Raw genomic sequence first — 21,799 nt, forward strand, 5'->3', positions numbered from 1 at the left:
TTAGTTTTTTTTTGTTTAGCTTTATTAATGACTAATTTTTGTTAAAAAAAATTGATTGATTACCTTTAAATTTTTCCTCCTAATCATATATTTTTCATTTATAAGATTTAAATTTGGAATCTTATTTAAGAAATTTGAACTCAATTTTAGTCAAACCAATTAGGTTATTTTATAAAAATGTTTGGAAAATAAGAGATTTTTTTTTTTTTTTTACTTTAAACAGAACCAACCATGTTAGTCTAACTCTTTTACACCTTAAGAAAACTAATTTAAAATACAATTTGAAAAAAATCAAGTTAATATAGTAACGTTAATTTTTAATACAAAAGTTACTTTTAAAGTAAATCTTTTTGAGTTAGACATTCTTGAATCTTGAAATTTAAAATTAACGAAGAAAATAAGAAGTATAAATTAATAGTTCTAAAACTATTATTAAAAATATTTTTTAATGGTTTGTTTTGGTAAATTGGTTTAATCCAAATTCATGTCCGAATGAGATAGATAATCAAGGATCCACTGATGGCGTCCAAATATTTAATTAGTTGTCGAGTGTGGAATGACAGCCACTCCCCAAAACCCAAAGGCAGTGGAATATGAAGAAATCATGTTCATGGCCACTAAATATAGTGTTGTTAATCCATAACTCGTCCCACTTTGTGTGAGAGACAAAGAATAAGGCCCGTTTGCTTGTCACTAACAAAATCTCAAGCTGCAATCATCTCGTTATATATGAGCAATATGATGTACAAGTTAGTTTACTTTTGTAACAATTTAATCTAGTGTTATTTTTTTTAATCAAATACATCAAATATTTTTCCTTGAGATTAAAATATTCGAATTTAAATAACAACAGATATGAGACTCACATGGAATTTCCACTAATTGTCCTTTATTTTCCCCTACCAATTAAACCGAGTCTCAATATCAATGAGCTTGAATTTAGCATGAAAGAACACAATTCAAGGAACTAAAGTTTAAATTTTTATTAAAAGATACACCCACATTTAATAGTAGTTTGAATATAAAAGAAAAGAATAGAGCCCCAAACATTACAAACTAGTAAAATTACTCTCTCATTTCCGAAATTTCGTAAATGCTACTTCCAAGCTTATAAGCTCAATTTTCAAATACTACATAATTACCAAGACTGCCCATGGAATATTGAAACTATGGACTTGATCCATATACATATTATTTGAAAAATGTAATAGACATAATGTTAGACTTGATAGATCAAGACTTGAAACATAATACTCGAAAAAGTTCTATGCCTGATTAATTTATGATAAGAGTTCCTTTTCCTATTTCGTTTTTAATTAGCATTGGTTAGCTGAAAACATCGGTTGGTAATATGTTTTTTCGTGAAAAAACTTTTATGTGTGCTGTATACAACGGCTCGTTATGGTTATATCATATCAATACGTAGTTCTTCAAAACAAAACTTAGTTTAAAATGAATCACGCATGCATGCATTGACCTTTTCTTTTCGTAAATAGGACGCAAAAGAATATCACACGTATATAGTCTAGACGCATTAATTGTACAACTATTGGGTGCATATAGTGAATTTTGAATAGTTACTGTATGTACTAAAAAGTGATCAAGTCATTGAAATGAATCTAAGTACAAATTGTATGTTGAAATAGAATAAATTTGCAATATCATATTCTGACATTAAATTAGCAGAAGTAAGAATAGAATTATCCATCCAATAAGACAGAGAGAGAGAATAGATTCCAGTTATCATGCCCTGAACGGCGCCAATAACGTCCAACCACGTCCATACGAGGCGCAACCGCCACCTGTTTCATTCACCATCTCCATCTATCCAACTTGCATTCTTTTTCTTCAGCTTTCAAATTCCGTGTATCCATAATTACCATTCAAATCACAGATAAATTAATTATTTCTCTTTGATTGATTTCGCGACTCTATTTAAATATTGTGGTTTACATCACGAAGCAAAGGATTACATTTGAATGCTTAGATAACCGCCGCAAAAGCGTAGAGGGCCATGAAGGCTGAGTTGAATACCCAGCAAGAGCAAGGTGGCTGAGACATAGCTTCTCTTAAATTTCCAAGACTAACCCATTAATAACTATGCATCTGCCTTGCGTTTCGTGATTCCATCTACTTGTCTAGATCCTATACATTCACATCCCAAGATTCTTTCTTGTACATTTACTACCTTAATTAATTACAAATTTCTTTTTATCTCTTTTCTTCTTATTGTTTTCATTGCTTCTTTCTTTAATTTCTTCTTACATTTTATCTCTATCTTTTTTTGGTATAGTATATCCTTTCTTTATTTTCTTTTTAAGTGTCTAATAAGAATACTATAGAACAAATTAATGAGTTTATTGGTGGGTTTAGAAGTTTTAAATTATAAAAGCAATACTCATATATAAATTTGTGAACAACATTTACATTGTAAATTAACTAACTGTTTTACTACATTCTGAATATTATGAGAATAATTTAGAATTGTATATATTAGACTAGGAAAAAGAATAATCTCGTGGGGCAGCTGGCCCAAATGTCGTAAGGATATTAAGGTAGATTCCTTCTTAGGTTCCAAAGAAAAAGGGTAAGGGGAAAAAGCTGACAATTGGAGGCATACGAGTACAAGGGTTGTTGCACGAATTAGAGCCATGCGGGTTGTCGTATTAGCCACCTTGGCATCAACCACACCTACTAAAATACTAGTGTATTTTTTATATTATTAATAGAAACTTAAATATGTTTTTAAATTTTTATAAATATACTTAAGTTTAATTCTAATTTCTTTAAAATTTATTGATTTTAATTGTTGTGAATTTTAAATTTAAATTTTTTAAAAATAATTTTTATTTATAATTAATGTTGATATGACGTATTTAATTATATTAAATAGACGATGATGATGATAAATACATCTAATAGGATACATTTAAATATATGTTAATGAAAAATACAGTATAATTAACGTTAGCTGCCAGCTAACCTGGATCATCGTTTAATTATTATTATTTTGGGTATAATTGTCAAATCATCATGAATCAGCCATATGTTAATCCGATCTTAAAGGTATCCTGCTTTGTCAAAGAAGAAAAAGGTGTATTCTGTAACGTCATGCAATACAATTTTTTCGTGAACTGACACCGAACACTATTTTATGAGCAAAATAAATATTGTAATTCCATCTCACTGCGTTTTTCAAGGATTAATTTAAGATTCTCACATTAATATCTCTACAATGATCTTGAAGGAGCATTTCAGCGATTATATTACCTGCAATTTGCCAATCTTGATTGAATAATTAGTCTTTTTTTCAGGGACCAATTTACAATATTGAAGCGCTTGAGAAATGACCTGTTTTGCAACTATCCCTTCCTCGATCAGTGATTTAATTAATAACTAATATATCTAAGGTCGACCAAAACGATGTCCAAAAGATATATATCATTCCATGTTCTCTATTAAATCTTCATGCTAGTCAACCCAAAACAAATAGTATAGTGAAAAACGTAAAAATATCAAAGAAATACCTATGAAGTTATTTCAAAGTGTTAGATTTCATTTTAACTGAATTTGTCACCCTCACCTTAGCTTAATCTCAAAAGTTAATTCAAGAGGTGAAATTGTCCCTCATTTATATATTTTAATATGAGATTATTTTTAGTCGACATGAAACTTGAATATTTCCTAGTATAAAACTTTCAATTAAGAAAAGTTTTGCTAACAAGATCTTGTTGGTAAAGAATCAACTCATCACAAAAAATGTGAGTTTAATTTTCATTATTAATATAAAAATCTTATTAATAAATAATCTATAAATATTTTTAAAAACGTTTATTTAATAGTAAAATAAATAGTTTATAAATATTTGTGAAAACGTTTATTCAACCCTAACACAAGTCAATCATGATCTTAATGAGATTTTGAAATTTAATTTCCTTAAATCTTTTTGTTATCTTAAAAAATAAGAAAAGTTTATTATTATATATAATTAAAAATATAACTAAAAACAAAAAAAAAAATAGTTAATAAACTTCTTTTTTCAAACGCAATATTCAAAAATTAAAAATTAAATCTTTCTTAAGAGGAATCAAACATATACCGTGAATCAATCATTCGGGTTAATTAATTTGTTTAATTGTTTAGACTTGTAATTAACTTTGGGGTCAATTAACTAATTGTTGCTTTGTAAATATTTATTTTGAAATGATATATTAATAACATTAAAAAGACTTAATGATTACAATAATTAATTTTGTTATTTTTTAAAGTTTGCATACTCGAGGTGTTCAAATGTCAACCAGCTGCTTGCATTGGATCATATGAGATCGGGTGAAGTAAGTTAAAATGCATTCTTGAATATCACGTAGGTTGGCTTAACTTAATTTGCACTACAATTCAAACTTTTTTTATTGGTAATATTTTGTTTATTGAGCCCCTTAATTATTTCTGAATAAAAATATAATTAGATTTAATTAGGCTTAATTTTTAATCAAATCAAACTTCACTAAATAAAAATATAAAATGAACTAAACTTGTAAAACAAACCGATGCAAAATTCGAGTCCAGGTCTCTACGACCACAACCTGTAATTTATACCACTAAATTACAGCCATTTTGTTTGCTAAATTCTTGTTCGTTTTATTAATTGTATAGTATTTTCATTTCCGTACAGCAGAGCTCACTTTCCCCAGAGTTTGGATCTTGTTCTTCAGATTCAGCTCCGCATCTTCTTTAAGTTTTTCGATAATTTTCCAAATAAAAAACGATGACGCGTCTAGACTCTTTGCTATGATGTATTATACAAGTATTTTTTTTTTTAATTTAAGATAATATAAAATTATTAAGAGAAAAAAATATCATTATTAAATAATGATAAAAATGAGTATATTATGAAAGAAAAATATAAGAGAAGAGTTCATTATCAATAATGAAATTTTATTCAAAGATATATGATTGATTTTGTGATAAAGGATGAAGAGAGAGATATGTGGTGGGTTTGAATTTTCCCTCAACAAAAAATAATAATTAATAATTAATATTTATCGATTCATAAAAATAATGAAATTTTATTTTATTAATAAAAATACAAGTTTTTTAATTGAGAAGAGAATATAGAATAAATTATTTAAATCAAAACTCATAATTTCCATATTTATTAATTTAATATAATATTTTTAAATTTCAACTTTAAATTAAAATTTGCAAAATTTTAACAATAAAATTTGAGACAGAAAAAATGAAATACTTTATTAAAAAGTACAAGATTCATTGAAAATAAAGTAAATCCTAAATGAATATAATTAGAATGTATTAATAATGTTCATTCAATCATAAATTTTAATGTACTAAACTATTAACTTTTGTAATAATTATTTTAAAACTCATTTCTAAATCTTTTTTGACAGATTTCTAACATGATTTTTAATTAATTAACAATATAAAAATATTTATACCAATAATGTATCAAAATAAGCAGTTAAATCTAATATATAAGAGAAATTTTATAAAATATATAATAATTTGGATAATATCAATATTAATAAACTTTAAATGATTAATATAATAAGGACAAAACAACATATTCACAGTTACAACAATTTATAAAGTTTTCCCATTATCAATAACAATTATATCAAATTTCAAAATATATTGTCATTATTTGTTGGTTTATATGCAATTCCATAGTATCATTCAGTTCTAATGGAATTGCATATAAAGGATTTACTTTTACAAATTTATGTGAGAAACTAAGGCTATAACCTAAAAAATTATAGGTTAAGACTTAAGATTATGATGAGTGCATGTGAATGATGCCTTCACGATGAAAGTTGCCTGGGAATTGTGCACGAGACATGAAGACCGTGGTGTAATTCGTTGCTTTCTGTCTTTTTGGGCTTTGCCTCTTCCATTCAGAAAAAAAAAAACATGTACAACAAGTTGCTTTGACTTCTCTTAAACGAGAACAGTGCAGTTTAGAAGATAAAAAAAAAAACCCACCTATAACCATTAATTGTTAAAACTAAAGGTTGATATTGTAAGTAACTTAAAACTTTGTCACATCTTCTCCAGTAATTTTTTAATCACTGACTGTAACTCTTCTTCAATGTAATCGGTATAGTGAATCCCTCGCTTCATATGAGCTAAATCCCACAATTTAAGCCATTACTGGTATCTAGGCAGTAGCAGTTAACACAAATTGGTTTTCTACTATGACATATTGCATATATCCTACCAATAATTTTCAAGTACTAATTAATTAAATAATTGAAAGTTGAAACGACACTGATTAGCTTCCACAACCTGCTAAACACCAGAACACTGAAACATTCTTCATTTTACAAAAAAATACTAATAAGAAATAAAAAGGCAGGGTGGTGTGGGAAGAATCAGGAAATACATTGAAGGAATACATGAGTTTAAGAAAAAGGAAGCAAACTAGACTATAACTCACTCCTTGGAAACATGGCCAAAGGACCATTTTAATTCTTAGGAGATAGCACTCAAGCCTTCATTTCACGTGCTACCAGTAGACAAAAACCTAGATTCCCCCCCCCCCCCCCCCCCCCCAAAAAAGGAAGCACTGTCTCGTCTCTGCCTGCACAATGTTGCTTAATATAAACAAGCTTAAGGAGTATGAAAAATACAGGTGCTATATCTACCTCGATGGAAGGATAGCACAAGATAGATCCACCTCATGCAGTTTAGCCTCCTATGTCACTTGAAATGGTCTTGCCGTATAATCGCAATTAAATTCAAGGGTGACACATCCTCCTCCTTCTGTTTCCAGGGTTCGCTGTTGCCTTGGATATACCATGAAACTTTTGGAGACAATGGTGTATATAAATCTGTATGTGGAGAACAATAAGATAATGTATGTACTTTTGGAAAACAGAATTAGTTATCTCAACTCAAGATTACTAGAAAGTGGCAAATAATTTCCAATCTTGTTGCCAAGAGTAAACATATCCAATTATGCTAAGAAATCCTACACTATTTGATGTGATCCCTATCCAGATATTGAATTCAGGATTAGGACAAATGTACAATATACTAATTAGACAAAAGTCGTAAATCTCTCTATATAATGCCAAGATCTGAATATTGAACAACAACATAAGAAAAGCTCTTATCCACGTAAACATAAGAAAGGAATAATGATGGGCTTCTATCATCCAAGTCCTCGACACTGAAGTGCAAGAGGTATTACCTGCAATGACTGGAGGATCTGGTTCTCTTGTACTGTGCAATATAGTCGTTCCAGATAAAATAGTGATGAAACCACATAGCTCTGACGCAATACTGCTTACACTTTGACCATAATAGTCCTAAATAAGAAAAGTGGAGGAGGCAGGATTACAAAAAATACTTGAACCATAAAATGTCTTCTTCCACACAGATTTTTTCATTATGTTTCTGAGAAGTATAAACCTTAAACATGATTGCGCTGGCCAATAATGTAAAAGATGTGAACAATGCATAATAGGTTGGAGAAACAACTGCTGTGTTAAAATTATCCAATGCCTGCAACCATGGAAGAGTTGGTCACCGTAGAAGCCAGGATTGAAAATTAAATAACAAGAAAATTATGACAATTAAAAGGAACAGAAACATTCCAGTAAATAATATTGCAGGTGGTGGGCTTCAGCTCAAGCATCAAATAGGTATTATTTGGACAAGGGATTTACATCTCTGACTTCTAAATTACTTCACAACCTTCAAACAGTTTCTCAAGAATTGAATATGCAATTTAATTTAGAAAAAAACAATCAATGGACAATGGAGTCAAAAGAATTGCAAGGAAAAGACAATACAGCATGATAATAGTTAGTGATCAAAGAAAAAGTTAACAAGAAGCCAAGAAAAGTATGATCAAAGCCTCCAAACTAAAATAATTCCTCATACTACATATAATCAGATGAGACATATAACAGGAACCCAACACGAGCTAGATCTTTTCTTCTAAAGGAAGGATAAACAATATATCTTATTTCAAAATCAAATGATTCTGGACATCAAAATTTTATTCATATAATCAACAGACAAGTTAAAAAACGAGTAGTATTTTGGGCATATACAGTCCTAACAACAGTACTTTGTTAAATGGTCTGCAAACATGAATAAGTGTATCCTCCAAGACAAAAACAATTAAGAGGATATTAAACAAGAATACAAACTTCACATAGTTTTCATCAATCACAAGTTTCACCAAACACAAACAGCCTAACTCGTCTTCAATAGGATGTGTTGTATATATAAAACACAGAGAACAAAGCAACAGAGTGCAACAAAGTATCTGAAGTAAGCACGCATAGTTTTAACAGCTAGTTAATGTGTAATGCAAAAATTATGATTGCACAAAACAAAACAAATAAAATAGCACTGATCATATTAAGGTAATTTAGTTGGACAATGATGCAGGTGACAGAAAACATTGTAAAAACCCATGTCTGAAAGTGGAAAGCCTGGCTTGCACCTTCTATTGTAAGTTTTATCACAATGCCAATTGCTTTTACACTCATGACCTGAGAAATTATAATTTTATCAGAAAGATGAAGCAAACGGTGTACTATGGTATACAACTCAGTCAACCACTAGAAAGTACAGAAATATCCAAAATGATAAAAATATCAAAAATGACAAGGTTAACTGAGTAGAGTCACTTACAGTAAAGGACCCAATTATCGAGCATATTCCAGTATAAACCAAAATATTAGTCTGGCCATAACGGGGAGTGCAATATAAAACCAAGAACAATGTCACGACAATTGCTGAGGCAGTGTACGAGAGGAATGCTGGATGCAAAAAGCAGAAAGCAATAATCAGGAAAATACCATTAGGCAGCTTTTCGTAATGGATAATCAATGAAACCCTGACAGAATACCAGGTTGAATGGCCAATTCCCATATTTCTTGTACAGAGCCAAGAGACTTCTCTTCAGGTGCATGGAGCACAATAACAGTTGATCCCACAATGCACAGAAGACACCCCAATCATTTTATCGATGATTTTTTTAAATCCTAGGATTATCTATATATTTCTATAAATCTAAGATCTCATCATGCATGACAAATTTTGGCCAGATTTGGAACTATATATATATATATATACCTGTCCTTTTCGATGAGCATTTTCCCTCCATATACTGTGTCCAAGCCCGTACGTGAGAGTTTTATTTTGTTTGTGACTTCAATTGACTAATTATCTTATTTTGTTGGGGAGCAAATTTTGCTGTCTATGGACGGTGTATGCATGGGGTTATCATGCTAGACTATTTCAATTGATAAAACAAGACATAATTATTAGACTGTTTTGAGGAATGTGCAAAACAGTCAAATGTGCACCACAAATGCGATTGCTAACGTGAAATTAATGAACAGTTTTTTTGTGAGAAAATCTACAAATTTTAATTTTAAATTATAAAAATGATATTAGTTTCGTAATACAAAAAGTGATTTGACGGCCAAATTTGTTGGAGAGTTTACTCCTTACTCATTAGGCAAAGTTAACGAGAGTTTTTTTTTTCTTAAATATAATTGTAAGGAGTATCTTCAGGACTAATATACTTCGGGGGATTTGAAAGTATACAAAAGTGATACACCAAAAAAAATAAACTACTTGCTTTCGGAGCCCATCACTACCTTTACGCCTGTCTATTATTTTATGATAGATTAATTTGATACACTATTGATTTATTTATTGTATTCTTCTATGCACATGTGTATACACTAATATGCGTGTTTACATTGTTTGTTCAAAGTTCAAACTAATGATTCTTGGCTTTCATAGTAAACAAGTTTGTTTGTTTGTTTGTTATTGGTTTCTTGCTCCTCCATTCATGACTTAACAGTCATAGGTTGACCTTGCCACCTTCTAGATTTTCCATTTTTGCCCAATTTAAATTATCACCGCTCTGGCTTCAAATTCTCTATATATATAAATCCGTGGCTAGTACGGACGAATTAATTTGTTGACGGGATATTAAAATAGTTATATAAAATTATTAATATATTAATGATAGATAAATCAACACAAAATCGGAAAGAACTTGATATTCAATATTGTTATGATGATATTAAGAAATATGGATAAGTTTTGAAGCGTACGTAAGATATATATGTATGTAACGAAAATATTCAAAGAAGAAGTTGGTTGCATTGCACACACACGGGAATAGGTCAATCGTTCCCACATCACACGGTGAGGGGAACGTGCAATGCAGGGTTTTCTTTATCCATAGCCATCTGTCAGATTCAGAATGGCAAGACCTTTTGGTTTGTGTCATGTTGGTTGACCAATAAGGAGGACAGTTATTTTAGGGTTTACCAAAGATTTTTCCTTCACCAAAAACAGGTTAGATTTTTCTTATATTGATCCATACCAGTATTTGGTTACACAGAGTTGTTTAAAATTATGTTTTTCAATACAGGTTATTTAAAATTATGATAATGGAGAGAAGAGAACTTCAATATGTCATATTCTAGCTTTTCTCTATCAATGAGTTAGAAAAATCATATTAATTAGTAGTACTTTATAAATTTTATATTATTTTTCCCCGTACACATTTGTATACTGGCAAAAGCCAAAAGGTGAGACTTGAGGACTTGATTTGGAGTTGCATTAATGTGCATGATATATACAAGAAAAATGGCACTAACAAGCAAAGAGACATCACCAAATACAAGGATTTAATTATTTGTATCCGTGGATAAAATTGTTTTAGTTTAATCAATAGTTTTAAATTTAAGTATTAATACTCATATATACAATGACATTAAATATTTACAAAGAAAATTTTCTCACTTATAGTGGTAATCATATATAACCTAAGTATGAATAGGATTACCTCTTGTAGATAAGTGTCAATAGAAAAACAAGAGAGTGATATTTTTTTCTTTTTAGTGAATTATATAACATTTTCATAATTACAATAGAGTATATTATTTGAAAATAAAAAAGTGAGATGGTTAGGGATGTTGGAATAATTATAAAAAATAAATAAATTTTAGACCACATAATATTAAAAGAAAATTAAACCACTTTATTGACCAAGTATAAAAAAATGAGTAGAATCAACCTATTTCTGAAGATAACGTAAATTAATTATAATTTTTAATATTATGAAAAAATAAATAATTTTTTGTCTAAAAAAATCTCAACTTTGATCATGGTTCTGCAAAAAAAAAAAACTTTGATTTAACTTTAGATAATTAATGACCAAGTTGATCCTCACGTCCATTAGCATGCATAAATGTACTAAAGTCAGAAAAATAAATTCAATATTAAGAATTAAATTATCGAATACTAATACCTTTAGTACCGCGTCATTAATTAAATGTAAAAAAAAAGTAGCATATCAGTTTAGTTTTAATTTGAAAGTGAGTAAGTGGCATAAGCTATATTTTTTTAGTATTAAAAAGTAAATTTAATTTGTAATATATAAAATTAATTTTTTTTCTGCTAATGTTGTCACGTAGAATTTTTTTAATTTTAATTTAATTACTTCATTTACTTTTATTTTACTAACTTCCATTTATTTCGTGTATATATTTCTGCAACTCTCATAAATATTATAGATTTTTTTGTTATCATCATTCTATCTCACAATGATAATTTTCAATCTTCCTATAATACCTTTATATTTTTATTAAATAATTTATATTTCTAAAATATTAAATATTTACTTTTTATTTAATATTTATTTTTATAAAAATACTATAAAAATTTTGAAAAATATAACATTACACTTCCATAATTCAAACCATGAAGCGAATATCATATAGGGGCGAAACTACGGAAAGGAGTAATTTTTTTTTCAAAATTAACAAATGAGGATAAAATTTAAATTAATACCTTAAAAGGAATAAGTTATAGGATAACTTATGATTTTACTATTGAAAGTAATAAACTATTAAAATTACGATTTTACTTTTTTTTAACACAACTTTAAAGTTATAAGGAATTTTTTATGATTTTAATGAAAAAAAAATTATAAAGTGGATTATTTCGACTTCAGTTAGACTAATTTTTTTCTTATCATTCAAAAAAGACTAATTTTCTTGAATGATCCGAAGGTTCGTAAAAGTGGATTATCTCCAAATTTTCTACATACACGAGTTATATTCAAATTTTCGACCACTCGCATAAGAAACTCAAATTCATAAACACTCGGACATGTGATTTTGAAAAATTAAAATAAAATTGATTTTAGAGAACTAAATGAACATAATTTAATGCATGTTTGATTTTGTTGTGGCATGAATTTTGAGACGAATCCAAAGGTTTAACATAAATTGAGCTCAAAAGAAAGAGTGTATTTTACCAACTTTCTTATGCTACCAATATTCATTTGAAACAGATACACAAATAAAGTAATTAGTTTCAGTTTTGTTGGTGTCAAGTAATTATAATTAAAGTTATGTTGAAGCGACAAGGTTGAACATGACCAGTTCCAATGTTGGTAGTCCAAGGCAGTAATCTGAGAGAGAGAGAGTAGCGTTCGCTTACTGCCTACTCCTTAACCTACTAAATCGCCGCCTCATTCATATGCTTTTGATTGTCATCAACTCAGCCCAATTCTCTTCTTCTTTTCTCATCAAAAACACTAAATTATGATTTCCTCTCTTCTATTCCATCTTTAATCTTATTATTATAATACTACTAATAAAAGAAAATTATATTATATATTCTTAGCAACCAAAGAGAGGTTGAGGGTGGACTTTTTATTCCCAAAGTTTCAATCTTTGTCTCAGTCCCATACCTCTTCCCACTCTCTTCTATTCTCTATTTGGAACAGTTTAATTTCTTCTCAACTTGCAATGTTTTTTCCCTTACTCAAACTTCCACCTATTATTTCTCCTTATAATTATTACTGCTATATAATTCTTTATTGAACACAACAAATAAAAGGGTGCTCTATTATAATTTATATCAGTTCCTGATTTGGGTGAGCTGAGCTGCTAGAGGAGGAGTTTGAGTTTTTTTTTTTTTCTGTACAAAGATTGAGTTTTTGATATGGGGGGTCTTTGTTCAAAGTCTGTGAAAGGTGACAAGGTGTTTGCTAAATCAGATGGACATTCTGATAACCATAAATCTGATGGTAAGAACCACAAGTCCACCAACATGCCTAGTGATTTGACAAGTGCAGGGGATCATGGAGTGGACAAGAAAAAACAAGAAGCTGATGCTGCTGCAGGGAATGGTTCTGATGATTTCTATGATGGAATCCCACGGTTTAATGATTCTTTTCCCCACAAGTCTAGGTCAGTAAAATCAAGGCATGCTGTGGCAAAGGTTGGTTATTTTTTTGGCTTCTCTCCCTCCTTGTTCAGTTTCACCAATCTGTTTTTTTTTTTTTTTTTTTTGTAACATTTTCATTTTGTTTCTTGCTTAATTTGTGAACTGATCAATCAGTAATCTAAGTCTACCAGAAGCCTGGTGTACTCATGAAACATGTTGCAGTTGTTAGTGGATTGTGTTAGATAGATCCCGGGTGAAAGTAGAGATGTCCTTAAACTACTACTTTAGATTTTATTTGTTTGTTTATTTTGTTCTCAGGTGTTGTTGGCAATGAAAATTTGGTTAGTTTATGTTACACGTTTGATTCGGATTGAAAGGATAGCTTTTAGGGAATGGGATTTATACAAGGAGGATTGGTTTTGGACGTTGTGGAATGGAGACGCTATATTGTTGTGTGATGAAGAATTTCAAATGTCATAGATTATGTATACTTGAGTCTTAAGGTTAGGTTAGGTTGCTTGTCCTAATCAGTATTGGGGTTGTTGGCAGCCTTATTGGGTTGTGGAGTATGAATATTAAGTATTTGAGTTTATTTGGAGATTTTCACTCATTTAACTATTCTTGCTGTTCTTCAGTTTACTATTAGAGACAAACTTCATTCAAATTGCAGTCACTTAATTCATAAAAGCATGTTTGGAACAACTATGTCAAGTTTAGAAACACATTACTTCTTGTAATTCGAAGGTTGATTGCTGTTTAAGATAATGTTATTAGCAAACCACTGATCTTGTAATTCGAAGGTGATTTTAGCATTGCTTCTTCCACCACCTATTGCCATTTTTGTTTCAGCCACCATTTGTTTCACTTTTCTGTTATTTCCTAATTTCATCAATTCATTGTTGGTTATTCCACTGCCACCTGTTACACTCTCCTGTTAAGTCCTTATTTCAAATCAACAAGGAGCTTCTTCAACATGAGAGGAGAAATGTAGTATGAGAAAGTATTGTTTAAGATTGATGGATACATTCATAATTTGGGAATTAAGGAGATTTAGGCTTTATATATTATTTTTAACTTGGAATTTCTGAACTCAGTTGTTTGAGTCTTGGGATATGTAGTTTCTGGACAGGTTAATTGACCCAGTTTATGTTTACTTGAGTCTTAGCTTAGGTTTTCTGGTAGTAGCATTACTAGGGTTTTTTTGCTTTGCCTGTGTAAAGCATATTATCCATCTTGGGGATTTCATCATTATTGTTGAATTTGTTATATTGGGAACTTGATGATCTTTTGAGATACTTCCTTTATATGTTTTTGTTGTTTATTTTTTTTTTGGTGGGGGGATGGGGGGTTATTTTTCCAAATTTTAGAGTAAAGAATAATTGAAGATTATGAAATGCAAAACTTTATACAGAAATCCTGCCGATGGAAATAATAAGAGAAAACTGTAAGTTTGAGTAACCAATGTCCTAAAATAAATGAATGCGGACTAGTAGTACATTGGATTGTTTGAAGTTGAAGTACTCCCGTCTAGTCTCTGAACATCACATTCTCTGTCTTTTTCATCTTCATTATACTGGTTGAATCTGCTTTGATTTGCTTTTAGTCATTTCCCCCCCTTTTTTTTTAATTTACCACTGCAAACATGCTTGCCTACTCTTCATTATAGTGTCCCTTTATTTTAAGTAGAAAAGGGATAAATAGACTAACACAGGGTAGTAAAATTGAAGTTATCTACTAAGATATTTCCATTTCAGGTCTCAGAGGTGAGTTTACGCCTGGGCAGAGCTGGTATTGACGTTTTGGACACTCTGGGGAGCAGTATGACAAATTTAAGTGCTGGTGGGTTTGTATCTGGAGCTGTGACAAAGGGGAATGAAATTGGAATTTTAGCATTTGAGGTTGCAAACACTATTGTCAAGGGTTTTAGTCTTATGGAATCTCTTTCAACAAAAAATATTAAGCATTTAAAAGAAGAGGTGCTTCAATTAGAGGCTGTGCAAGATTTAGTATCAAAGGATACGGATGAACTTCTAAAGATTGTTGGTGCAGACAAAAGGTAACTATTGAATTAAGTCAAATTCCTAACTAGGGGGGCTTCTGTTTCATAACAAGGCCAACTTTAAACTATTTTAGTTTACCACTACTTTATAAAATGCTAAACTGTGTGTGATTATGATTTATGTTTCCAGGGATGAGTTGAAAGTCTTTTCTGATGAGGTAATTCGTTTTGGAAATCGTTCAAAGGATCCTCAGTGGCACAACTTGGACCGATACTTTGAGAAGTAATATGAATTGTACTCACTCAATTCATCTAAGTTTTCAGCTTTACAGGAAAACAAATTTTAGCCTTTCATGTTTTCATTCTGACCCATCTTTTATTGTAAATTTTAGAGTTAGTAGAGAACTTAATTCTCAAAGACAATCAAAGGAGGAGGCAGAATTACTAATGCAACAATTGATGACTATGGTTCAGTTTACAGCTGTGAGTGTATTTCTTTACTAAAAGATGGTTTTTATTTATTTTGAAAAATAAAACACTCAAGTGGTTGGTTCAATCACTAAATGGTTACATTTTAACCACTCTTTGAATATTGTTAAATACTTGAGTAATTAATTGTTCCTAATTGGAATTTTTTTTACCAAAATTTATTTTTTTGTACTATTTGCCAAAGATGTCTTGCTGAGGAAATTGATTTAAAGATGTTTCACTACTTTTGTTATACCTGTGTTACATATCCCCCACTTTCTCTATTCCTACTTTGTGTCTCTTATTTGTATCATGATTTATTTTCAAAGTTAATTGGAATTACTCTATTCAAGTTTAACTTGTAATCTGTGGGTGTTATACTGCTATAATTTCTATTATCATCCTGTTGTAAAGCTTGTAATCTAATAAATTGGACATCAATATATCTGAGTAGTTCAGTACTACTTTGTAGTAACATGAATGTTTCGGGATGAAATGAATGTGATGCTTGGCTGTATTTTCTTTCTGTGATGATTGAGTAGGTACAAATCGATTATTTTTTAAGGAATATAACTTCATAAATCATTGTGAAAGTATTATATATACTTATTTATATACTGATGGTTTTATTAAATAAGCTGAGGTGGTAGGAACTGTATTTATGCTCATTGTGTGGTATCTTCTCATATTTACTTTCTCATGTTTATTTCATGGCAAAGGAAATGGGACTCATTTTCAATACATTTTTATGAAAAAATTATCTCCAATATCTTCTATTATTTTTCTTGTGCACAACCCAGGGTTTTATAAAGTATCTGTACACAGTGAACTTGTTGCCCTGCTTTTTTAATTCATTCAACTTTGCCTTTATTTCTTTTGGTGTTGGTGGGATTTATGTCTGAAAGAAATTGGAAAATCGATTTTTATGGCCTCAGGAATTATACCATGAGTTGCATGCTTTGGATAGATTTGCACAAGATTATCAGCATAAGCGTGAAGAGGATGATAATTCAGGTGCAGCTCAAAGTGGTAATTGAAGAGTACTACCTATGACATAATCTGCAATTTTTGTTTGTGACAAGCAATTATTGACATAAAATCCAAACTTCTATTAAGGCTTTTAATTTGAAAGAGATGATTAATTTTGGTATTGTAAAATAAGCATTTAGATGGTGGAGTCTATGAAACTTGAACAGGACTCATTGAACACAATTGATTCTGAAATGGTGGAGAAAGATATATCATAGTGTTATCTACTATTTGTTGTGGCTATATTGCAAATGATCACCAAATGTTGTGTTATTGAATCCATGATTTAAGATCCACATAAATTAAACTGATTGCTTTACTTGTTCAATTATTCAGATTTCTAGTGAAAATTATCCTTGACTTTTACTTATGGCCACCCTCAAATGTTTCTGGCTGATACACTTCCAGGATTTGTACTACTCCTATGTTAACTACTGTGGTTGTTATCAAACTTAACAAGTAGGGAGTAGAATTAATTCACTATGGATTCTGAAATGGATATAAAAACTTGGCTTGATTTGTTTAAGCCATTATAAACTGGCTTTTCTGTTCTGAATGCCGTCATTTGCATTGGGTAAGTAATCTTATGGCAAGTGACCCCCATTAAAGAATAAGTGTATGACTGTTCAGTCAGGTCACAGCTACCAAAGCACTTTCTTTTGATTTTCGGAGATATTTTATTTGAATTTTTTTGGAGCCTGCACTGTGTATTCTTGTTGAGCATGTGATGAAGGCACAATGGATTGCTTATTATATAATGCACTTTCAAAGAAAAAGTCACTCTGACCTAGAAGTTTGACTGTATTATAATGTACATTATTTCTATAGGTAATTCGTTATGTATAAAATGTTGACTCTCTCTCTTCATCATGTAGGTGATGGCCTTTCAATCTTGAGGGCAGAACTTAAAAGTCAAAAGAAGCAAGTTAAACATTTGAAAAAAAAGTCACTCTGGTCCAGAAGTTTGGAGGAGGTAACTTTAGATTACTACTGTACATGAATGATTATTATCTCTTATTCTCATCTACTTGACATGTTTTATCCTTTCATTGTATTCTCTATCCATGTATAATGCAAGAACTAGGACACAGACTCTAAAATGTTTTTATTGATAGAGGTGTGTTCATTTTGAGCATAACATACATGGAAAGTTGAGCAAAGTAGAGTATAATTCATAATCTAATGGATTACAGATTATGGAGAAGCTTGTAGAGATAGTCCATTTTTTGCATTTGGAGATAAACAATGCCTTTGGCACTGCAGGTATGTACCCCTAAAGGCATACTTGCTTCACTTGCTGTATTATACTCTTCTATTATCACCTAATTTAATCATTATTTATCAATAGAATAACTTATTTGATATCATTGATAGCCACTGCAAATTTCATCCATTTTACCCTTATTTTTTAGTTCTCTGAAGTTTTTAATATTTGAAAGAGAGAAAAAGAAGGGAAGGAAAGATTAAGCTGATTTCTCATCAAATTACTCTTCCAATCAATTTTGTAATGAAAGCTGTGTTTTTGTTCATGATTGTAATGTTGTTTATCCACGGGTACCTGCAGATGACCATAAACCATTAATTCGAACCATCAGCAATCGCCAAAAATTGGGTCCTGCAGGCCTTGCTTTACATTATGCTAATATAGTGCTCCAAATTGATACTCTTGTAAGTGTTTCTTCTTTATTTCGTTTATTTCATAACTTGGTTTAGTACAAACAGTGCTTTATCTATATCTTTTGGTTAAAAGTTCAACTAGAGTAATAGGGAACTAGGCCACTCTTTATTCAAGACTCTTGAGCATTATCAGGCTGTACATTTATTTTTTTTATCATTTGCGAGTTGGTATATGATTTGTTTGCGGCTGATCACTTTGGAGTTCTTGGTCTGTATTGGGTGTAATTATTCTAGTTCATAGTTGTTCAAATAATTGTCTGCTTACTGTCATGTGTGATTAAGCTTATGCACTGAAGAACATTGTACTTTGCCATTGTTGATGCTGTCAGGTTGCCAGATCCAGTTCTATGCCTGCAAATACAAGGGATGCACTGTATCAGAGCTTGCCTCCTAATATAAAATTAGCCTTGCGTTCCAAATTACCAAGCTTTCATGTTGTAAAAGAGGTACAGTCTTATCTGCTGGTATTTTCTCCTATTACCACTGTTAAAAAATTAAGAGACAAGATACTGTTCTGAAAAAGTTGGAGATCGAGACGATTTAAAAGCCTTTAGAGGATCAAATATACAATTGTATTTTTGTTATTGTTGATTAATCACCCCTCAATCAGCACCCTATTTAACAGACTCAATTTCTCTCCCATAATCAATCCTCAACTAATACCCTGGATTTAACATTCAATACTTGATAATCCATAGGACTTTCCTTATATTTCTAATACATTGCTACTTCATATATAATTTGAATGACAAGGATAATGATCAACAAAAAAATTAGTACTTCTCTTTTGCTTTCAGTTTTCTACTATCGACCAATGTAGAAAATTTCTATATAAATTTAGTTTTTTTTTTTTTGTGTGTATTTACTGTTTCCTGCAGCTCACCATATCAGATATTAAACAAGAGATGGAGAAAACATTGCATTGGCTGGTTCCGATTGCTACAAACACGGCCAAGTAAGATGTCCTGCTCCGTACTTCCTTTTTGAGAATTTTTTTTCTGATGAATAAGAAATTTTCTTTTAGTACCAGTTCATTTAGTTTCTATACAAACTAAACCGTTTGTTCTTTTGGTTGGTTACTCTAAAATTGACTCAGAGCACATCATGGTTTTGGTTGGGTAGGGGAGTGGGCAAGCACTGGGTAAGTAACAATCTTCTGTTTCTCTTTTGAAATAAAAACTTGTATGTTTTACCAGTTTCCACTTTTTTTTTTAATCTATTTTTATGCTTTTCCTTTCTGTTTTCAAATTCTTGTTTGATTCTTGCAGTTCTGAGCTGAATAAGAAGACCATGAAGGCTGATGTGTTGCGGATTGAAACGCTTCACCATGCCGATAAAGATAAAGTAGAAAATTATATTCTTGAACTTCTCCTATGGCTTCACCGCTTGGCCGTCAAAAGTAAAGCTGGCATCGATACCGGAGAAACAAGGTCTACCTTAAAGTCCCAAGTTGGCACTGCCCTTCAAACTACAAATCAACAATCAACAAAAGCCTTATCGCCATTGTTAACAACTGACGAGCAGAAAATGCTGCAAGATGTTAGTAATAAAATTCGTATAAGAAGGATCAGTAAAAGCTTAGACTTTGACAGTGTGATGGCAGATAATGACAGACTTACTAAGAGTAGCAGTTATTCTTATTCATCAACAAGTAGAAGCAAGGAATTATCTTTTAATAGAATTTTGTCTAAGCTTCCTGTTATTGATTTTGGTATTGACAAAAAGAGAGCATTGGATGTGATTGACAGATTAGACGTGGTCAGATAATTTGCAACTATTCTTGAGTGCCTTTGAAATGAAAGGGTAGTAGCAAGACATGGACAGACGAATGGGACTTCTTTGTGTAAATATACAAGCATACAAATGCTGCAAGTCTTGAGTGCCAAATTTTGGCACCCTGGATTCCTTTTGCTTCATTAGAGTGCTTTGTTTTGGTGATATGCTGCTCCACATCATGATGTAGATATGGAACCAAGGAAATTGTTGAGGTGATAATCATTCTTGCTTGTATCAATGTGATTGAAGTGGCCACTCGCTATTGGAGCGGAGTGGATTCTGTTTTTTTGTTCTTGAGTGTATAGACACTGAGGATATGGTACTTACGATTGGTTTTTGTTACATGTATAATTATTGGTTTGGTTACCTTGCCTATATGCCTATTGACACAGCCGAAAATGGTAACTATTTTTCTCAAATGTTGATCATGCTTGTGAATGTGATAGATCATTGTCTCCCTACATCTACCTTTTAAATGGTATCAAAAAGTGGAAAACAAAATATATAAGTTTAAAATACTTTTATATTGGCATTCAATCATAATTTGTCGTTAATAATATGACTTTTAAAATAATTATAGCCAATAATTTTATTTTACATGATGAGGGATAATTAAATGCTTATGTAAAACTTTTATTAGAAATGCATATATGTCATTAAATAAAATAATAAAAAAACAAAATAATAGGAAAAAAATGCTTGTTCGAAATAATAAAGAAGTTTAGTTTTCGTTTCTTAGAGGAATCGTGCCCGGAAGCGAAGTGGATGCCGGCCGCTGCACGCAACGCGGGAATAATGTTTTCTTTGACCTAAGAAAAGTTGTTGGTTGCATCAAGTCAGTCAATTTACAACATTAGAAAAATGCCTTGGTCAGATCAGAACAAAAGCGGGACCCACTCAAAAGTTTATTCTTAGTTATTTATTTATGATTAGTTAATTGCAAGGCTAACTAATGTGCATTATCATGCTTACTGCTTGAAATCAAAATCATCTTGTGCAATGTTTTTACTAATCACAATGTTATTGTTGAAAACATGCTGGATTTATATTTGATTTCTTGCATCCTCAACTCCCGAATTAATATATTTTATATTTTTATACCAACAATTCTTCACTCTTCAGTCTTCAAGAAATAGGATAGTGCAATATTTTGAAAACTTCGTTCAGTTTCGTATCAATTTAGACCAGTTCAATGTCGGTTTTGACTTTTTTGTTTTTACCAAATTTAATATAAATTTATAAATAATATCCGTTCAAAATGACAATTGATTTATAGCATGTTTGAATAAAATTTTCGGGTCAGACGTGACGTGAATTTTGTAAAGCAACTGATATTAACTTTTACATCAAAATACTAATTGAACATGAAAATCAAATACATGCATCTTCAACATCATTCTAAACACATTTAAACGCAACTTATCGTTTAATACTAAAAGTGCATTTGGACAACTTATTCACATCTTACTTTGAATTTATCTTTCAGTATGATACAAGACTTCTGAAAGTGTTTATAATAATAGTTTATGATATGTCTAAATTATTTTTAATTTTTTTCAATAAGTTCTCCAAATAACTTGTAAAAATAACTTACAACTTATTTAAAAATAATTT

At 30.6% G+C, this 21,799-nt stretch overlaps 2 protein-coding genes across 3 annotated transcripts; one reads left to right on the forward strand and one right to left on the reverse strand.

Moving 5' to 3' along the window:
• Positions 1-6,590: 6,590 nt before the first annotated feature.
• On the reverse strand, positions 6,591-8,984 carry LOC100787833 (probable magnesium transporter NIPA7; the record flags this gene model as incomplete). The annotated part of the gene is made up of 6 exons (XM_041017861.1): positions 6,591-6,845; positions 7,208-7,325; positions 7,429-7,521; positions 8,367-8,522; positions 8,665-8,792; positions 8,882-8,984. Coding segments are annotated over 6 exons (729 nt in total), but the record flags the coding sequence as incomplete, so codon positions are not given.
• Positions 8,985-12,430: 3,446 nt separating this feature from the next.
• On the forward strand, positions 12,431-20,527 carry LOC100804075 (protein PSK SIMULATOR 1). 2 transcript variants are annotated; one of them, XM_006584606.4, is made up of 12 exons: positions 12,431-13,290; positions 14,991-15,292; positions 15,426-15,518; positions 15,628-15,718; positions 16,639-16,717; positions 17,608-17,705; positions 17,926-17,995; positions 18,297-18,400; positions 18,739-18,855; positions 19,288-19,364; positions 19,506-19,550; positions 19,678-20,527. In XM_006584606.4, exons 1-12 carry the CDS (start codon positions 13,012-13,014, stop codon positions 20,174-20,176), a joined length of 1,854 nt encoding a protein of 617 aa, XP_006584669.1. In that variant the 5' UTR covers positions 12,431-13,011; the 3' UTR covers positions 20,177-20,527. The 2 variants fall into 2 exon arrangements, with proteins under 2 accessions (XP_006584669.1, XP_003532160.1); XM_003532112.5 differs by having other exon boundaries at positions 12,432-13,290; positions 16,639-16,732.
• Positions 20,528-21,799: the final 1,272 nt, after the last annotated feature.

The sequence above is a fragment of the Glycine max genome, chromosome 8, assembly GCF_000004515.6.
Source record: "Glycine max cultivar Williams 82 chromosome 8, Glycine_max_v4.0, whole genome shotgun sequence".
Classification (NCBI taxonomy): domain Eukaryota; kingdom Viridiplantae; phylum Streptophyta; class Magnoliopsida; order Fabales; family Fabaceae; genus Glycine; species Glycine max.

Coding starts and splice junctions, on each gene's coding strand:
- LOC100804075 (XM_003532112.5), top strand. CDS start 13,012: ATGGGGGGTCTTTGTTCAAAGTCTGTGAAAGGTGACAAGGTGTTTGCT. Junction 15,519..15,627: donor TTGGACCGATACTTTGAGAA/GTAATATGAATT, acceptor TGTAAATTTTAG/AGTTAGTAGAGAACTTAATT. Junction 19,551..19,677: donor GGGGAGTGGGCAAGCACTGG/GTAAGTAACAAT, acceptor TGATTCTTGCAG/TTCTGAGCTGAATAAGAAGA.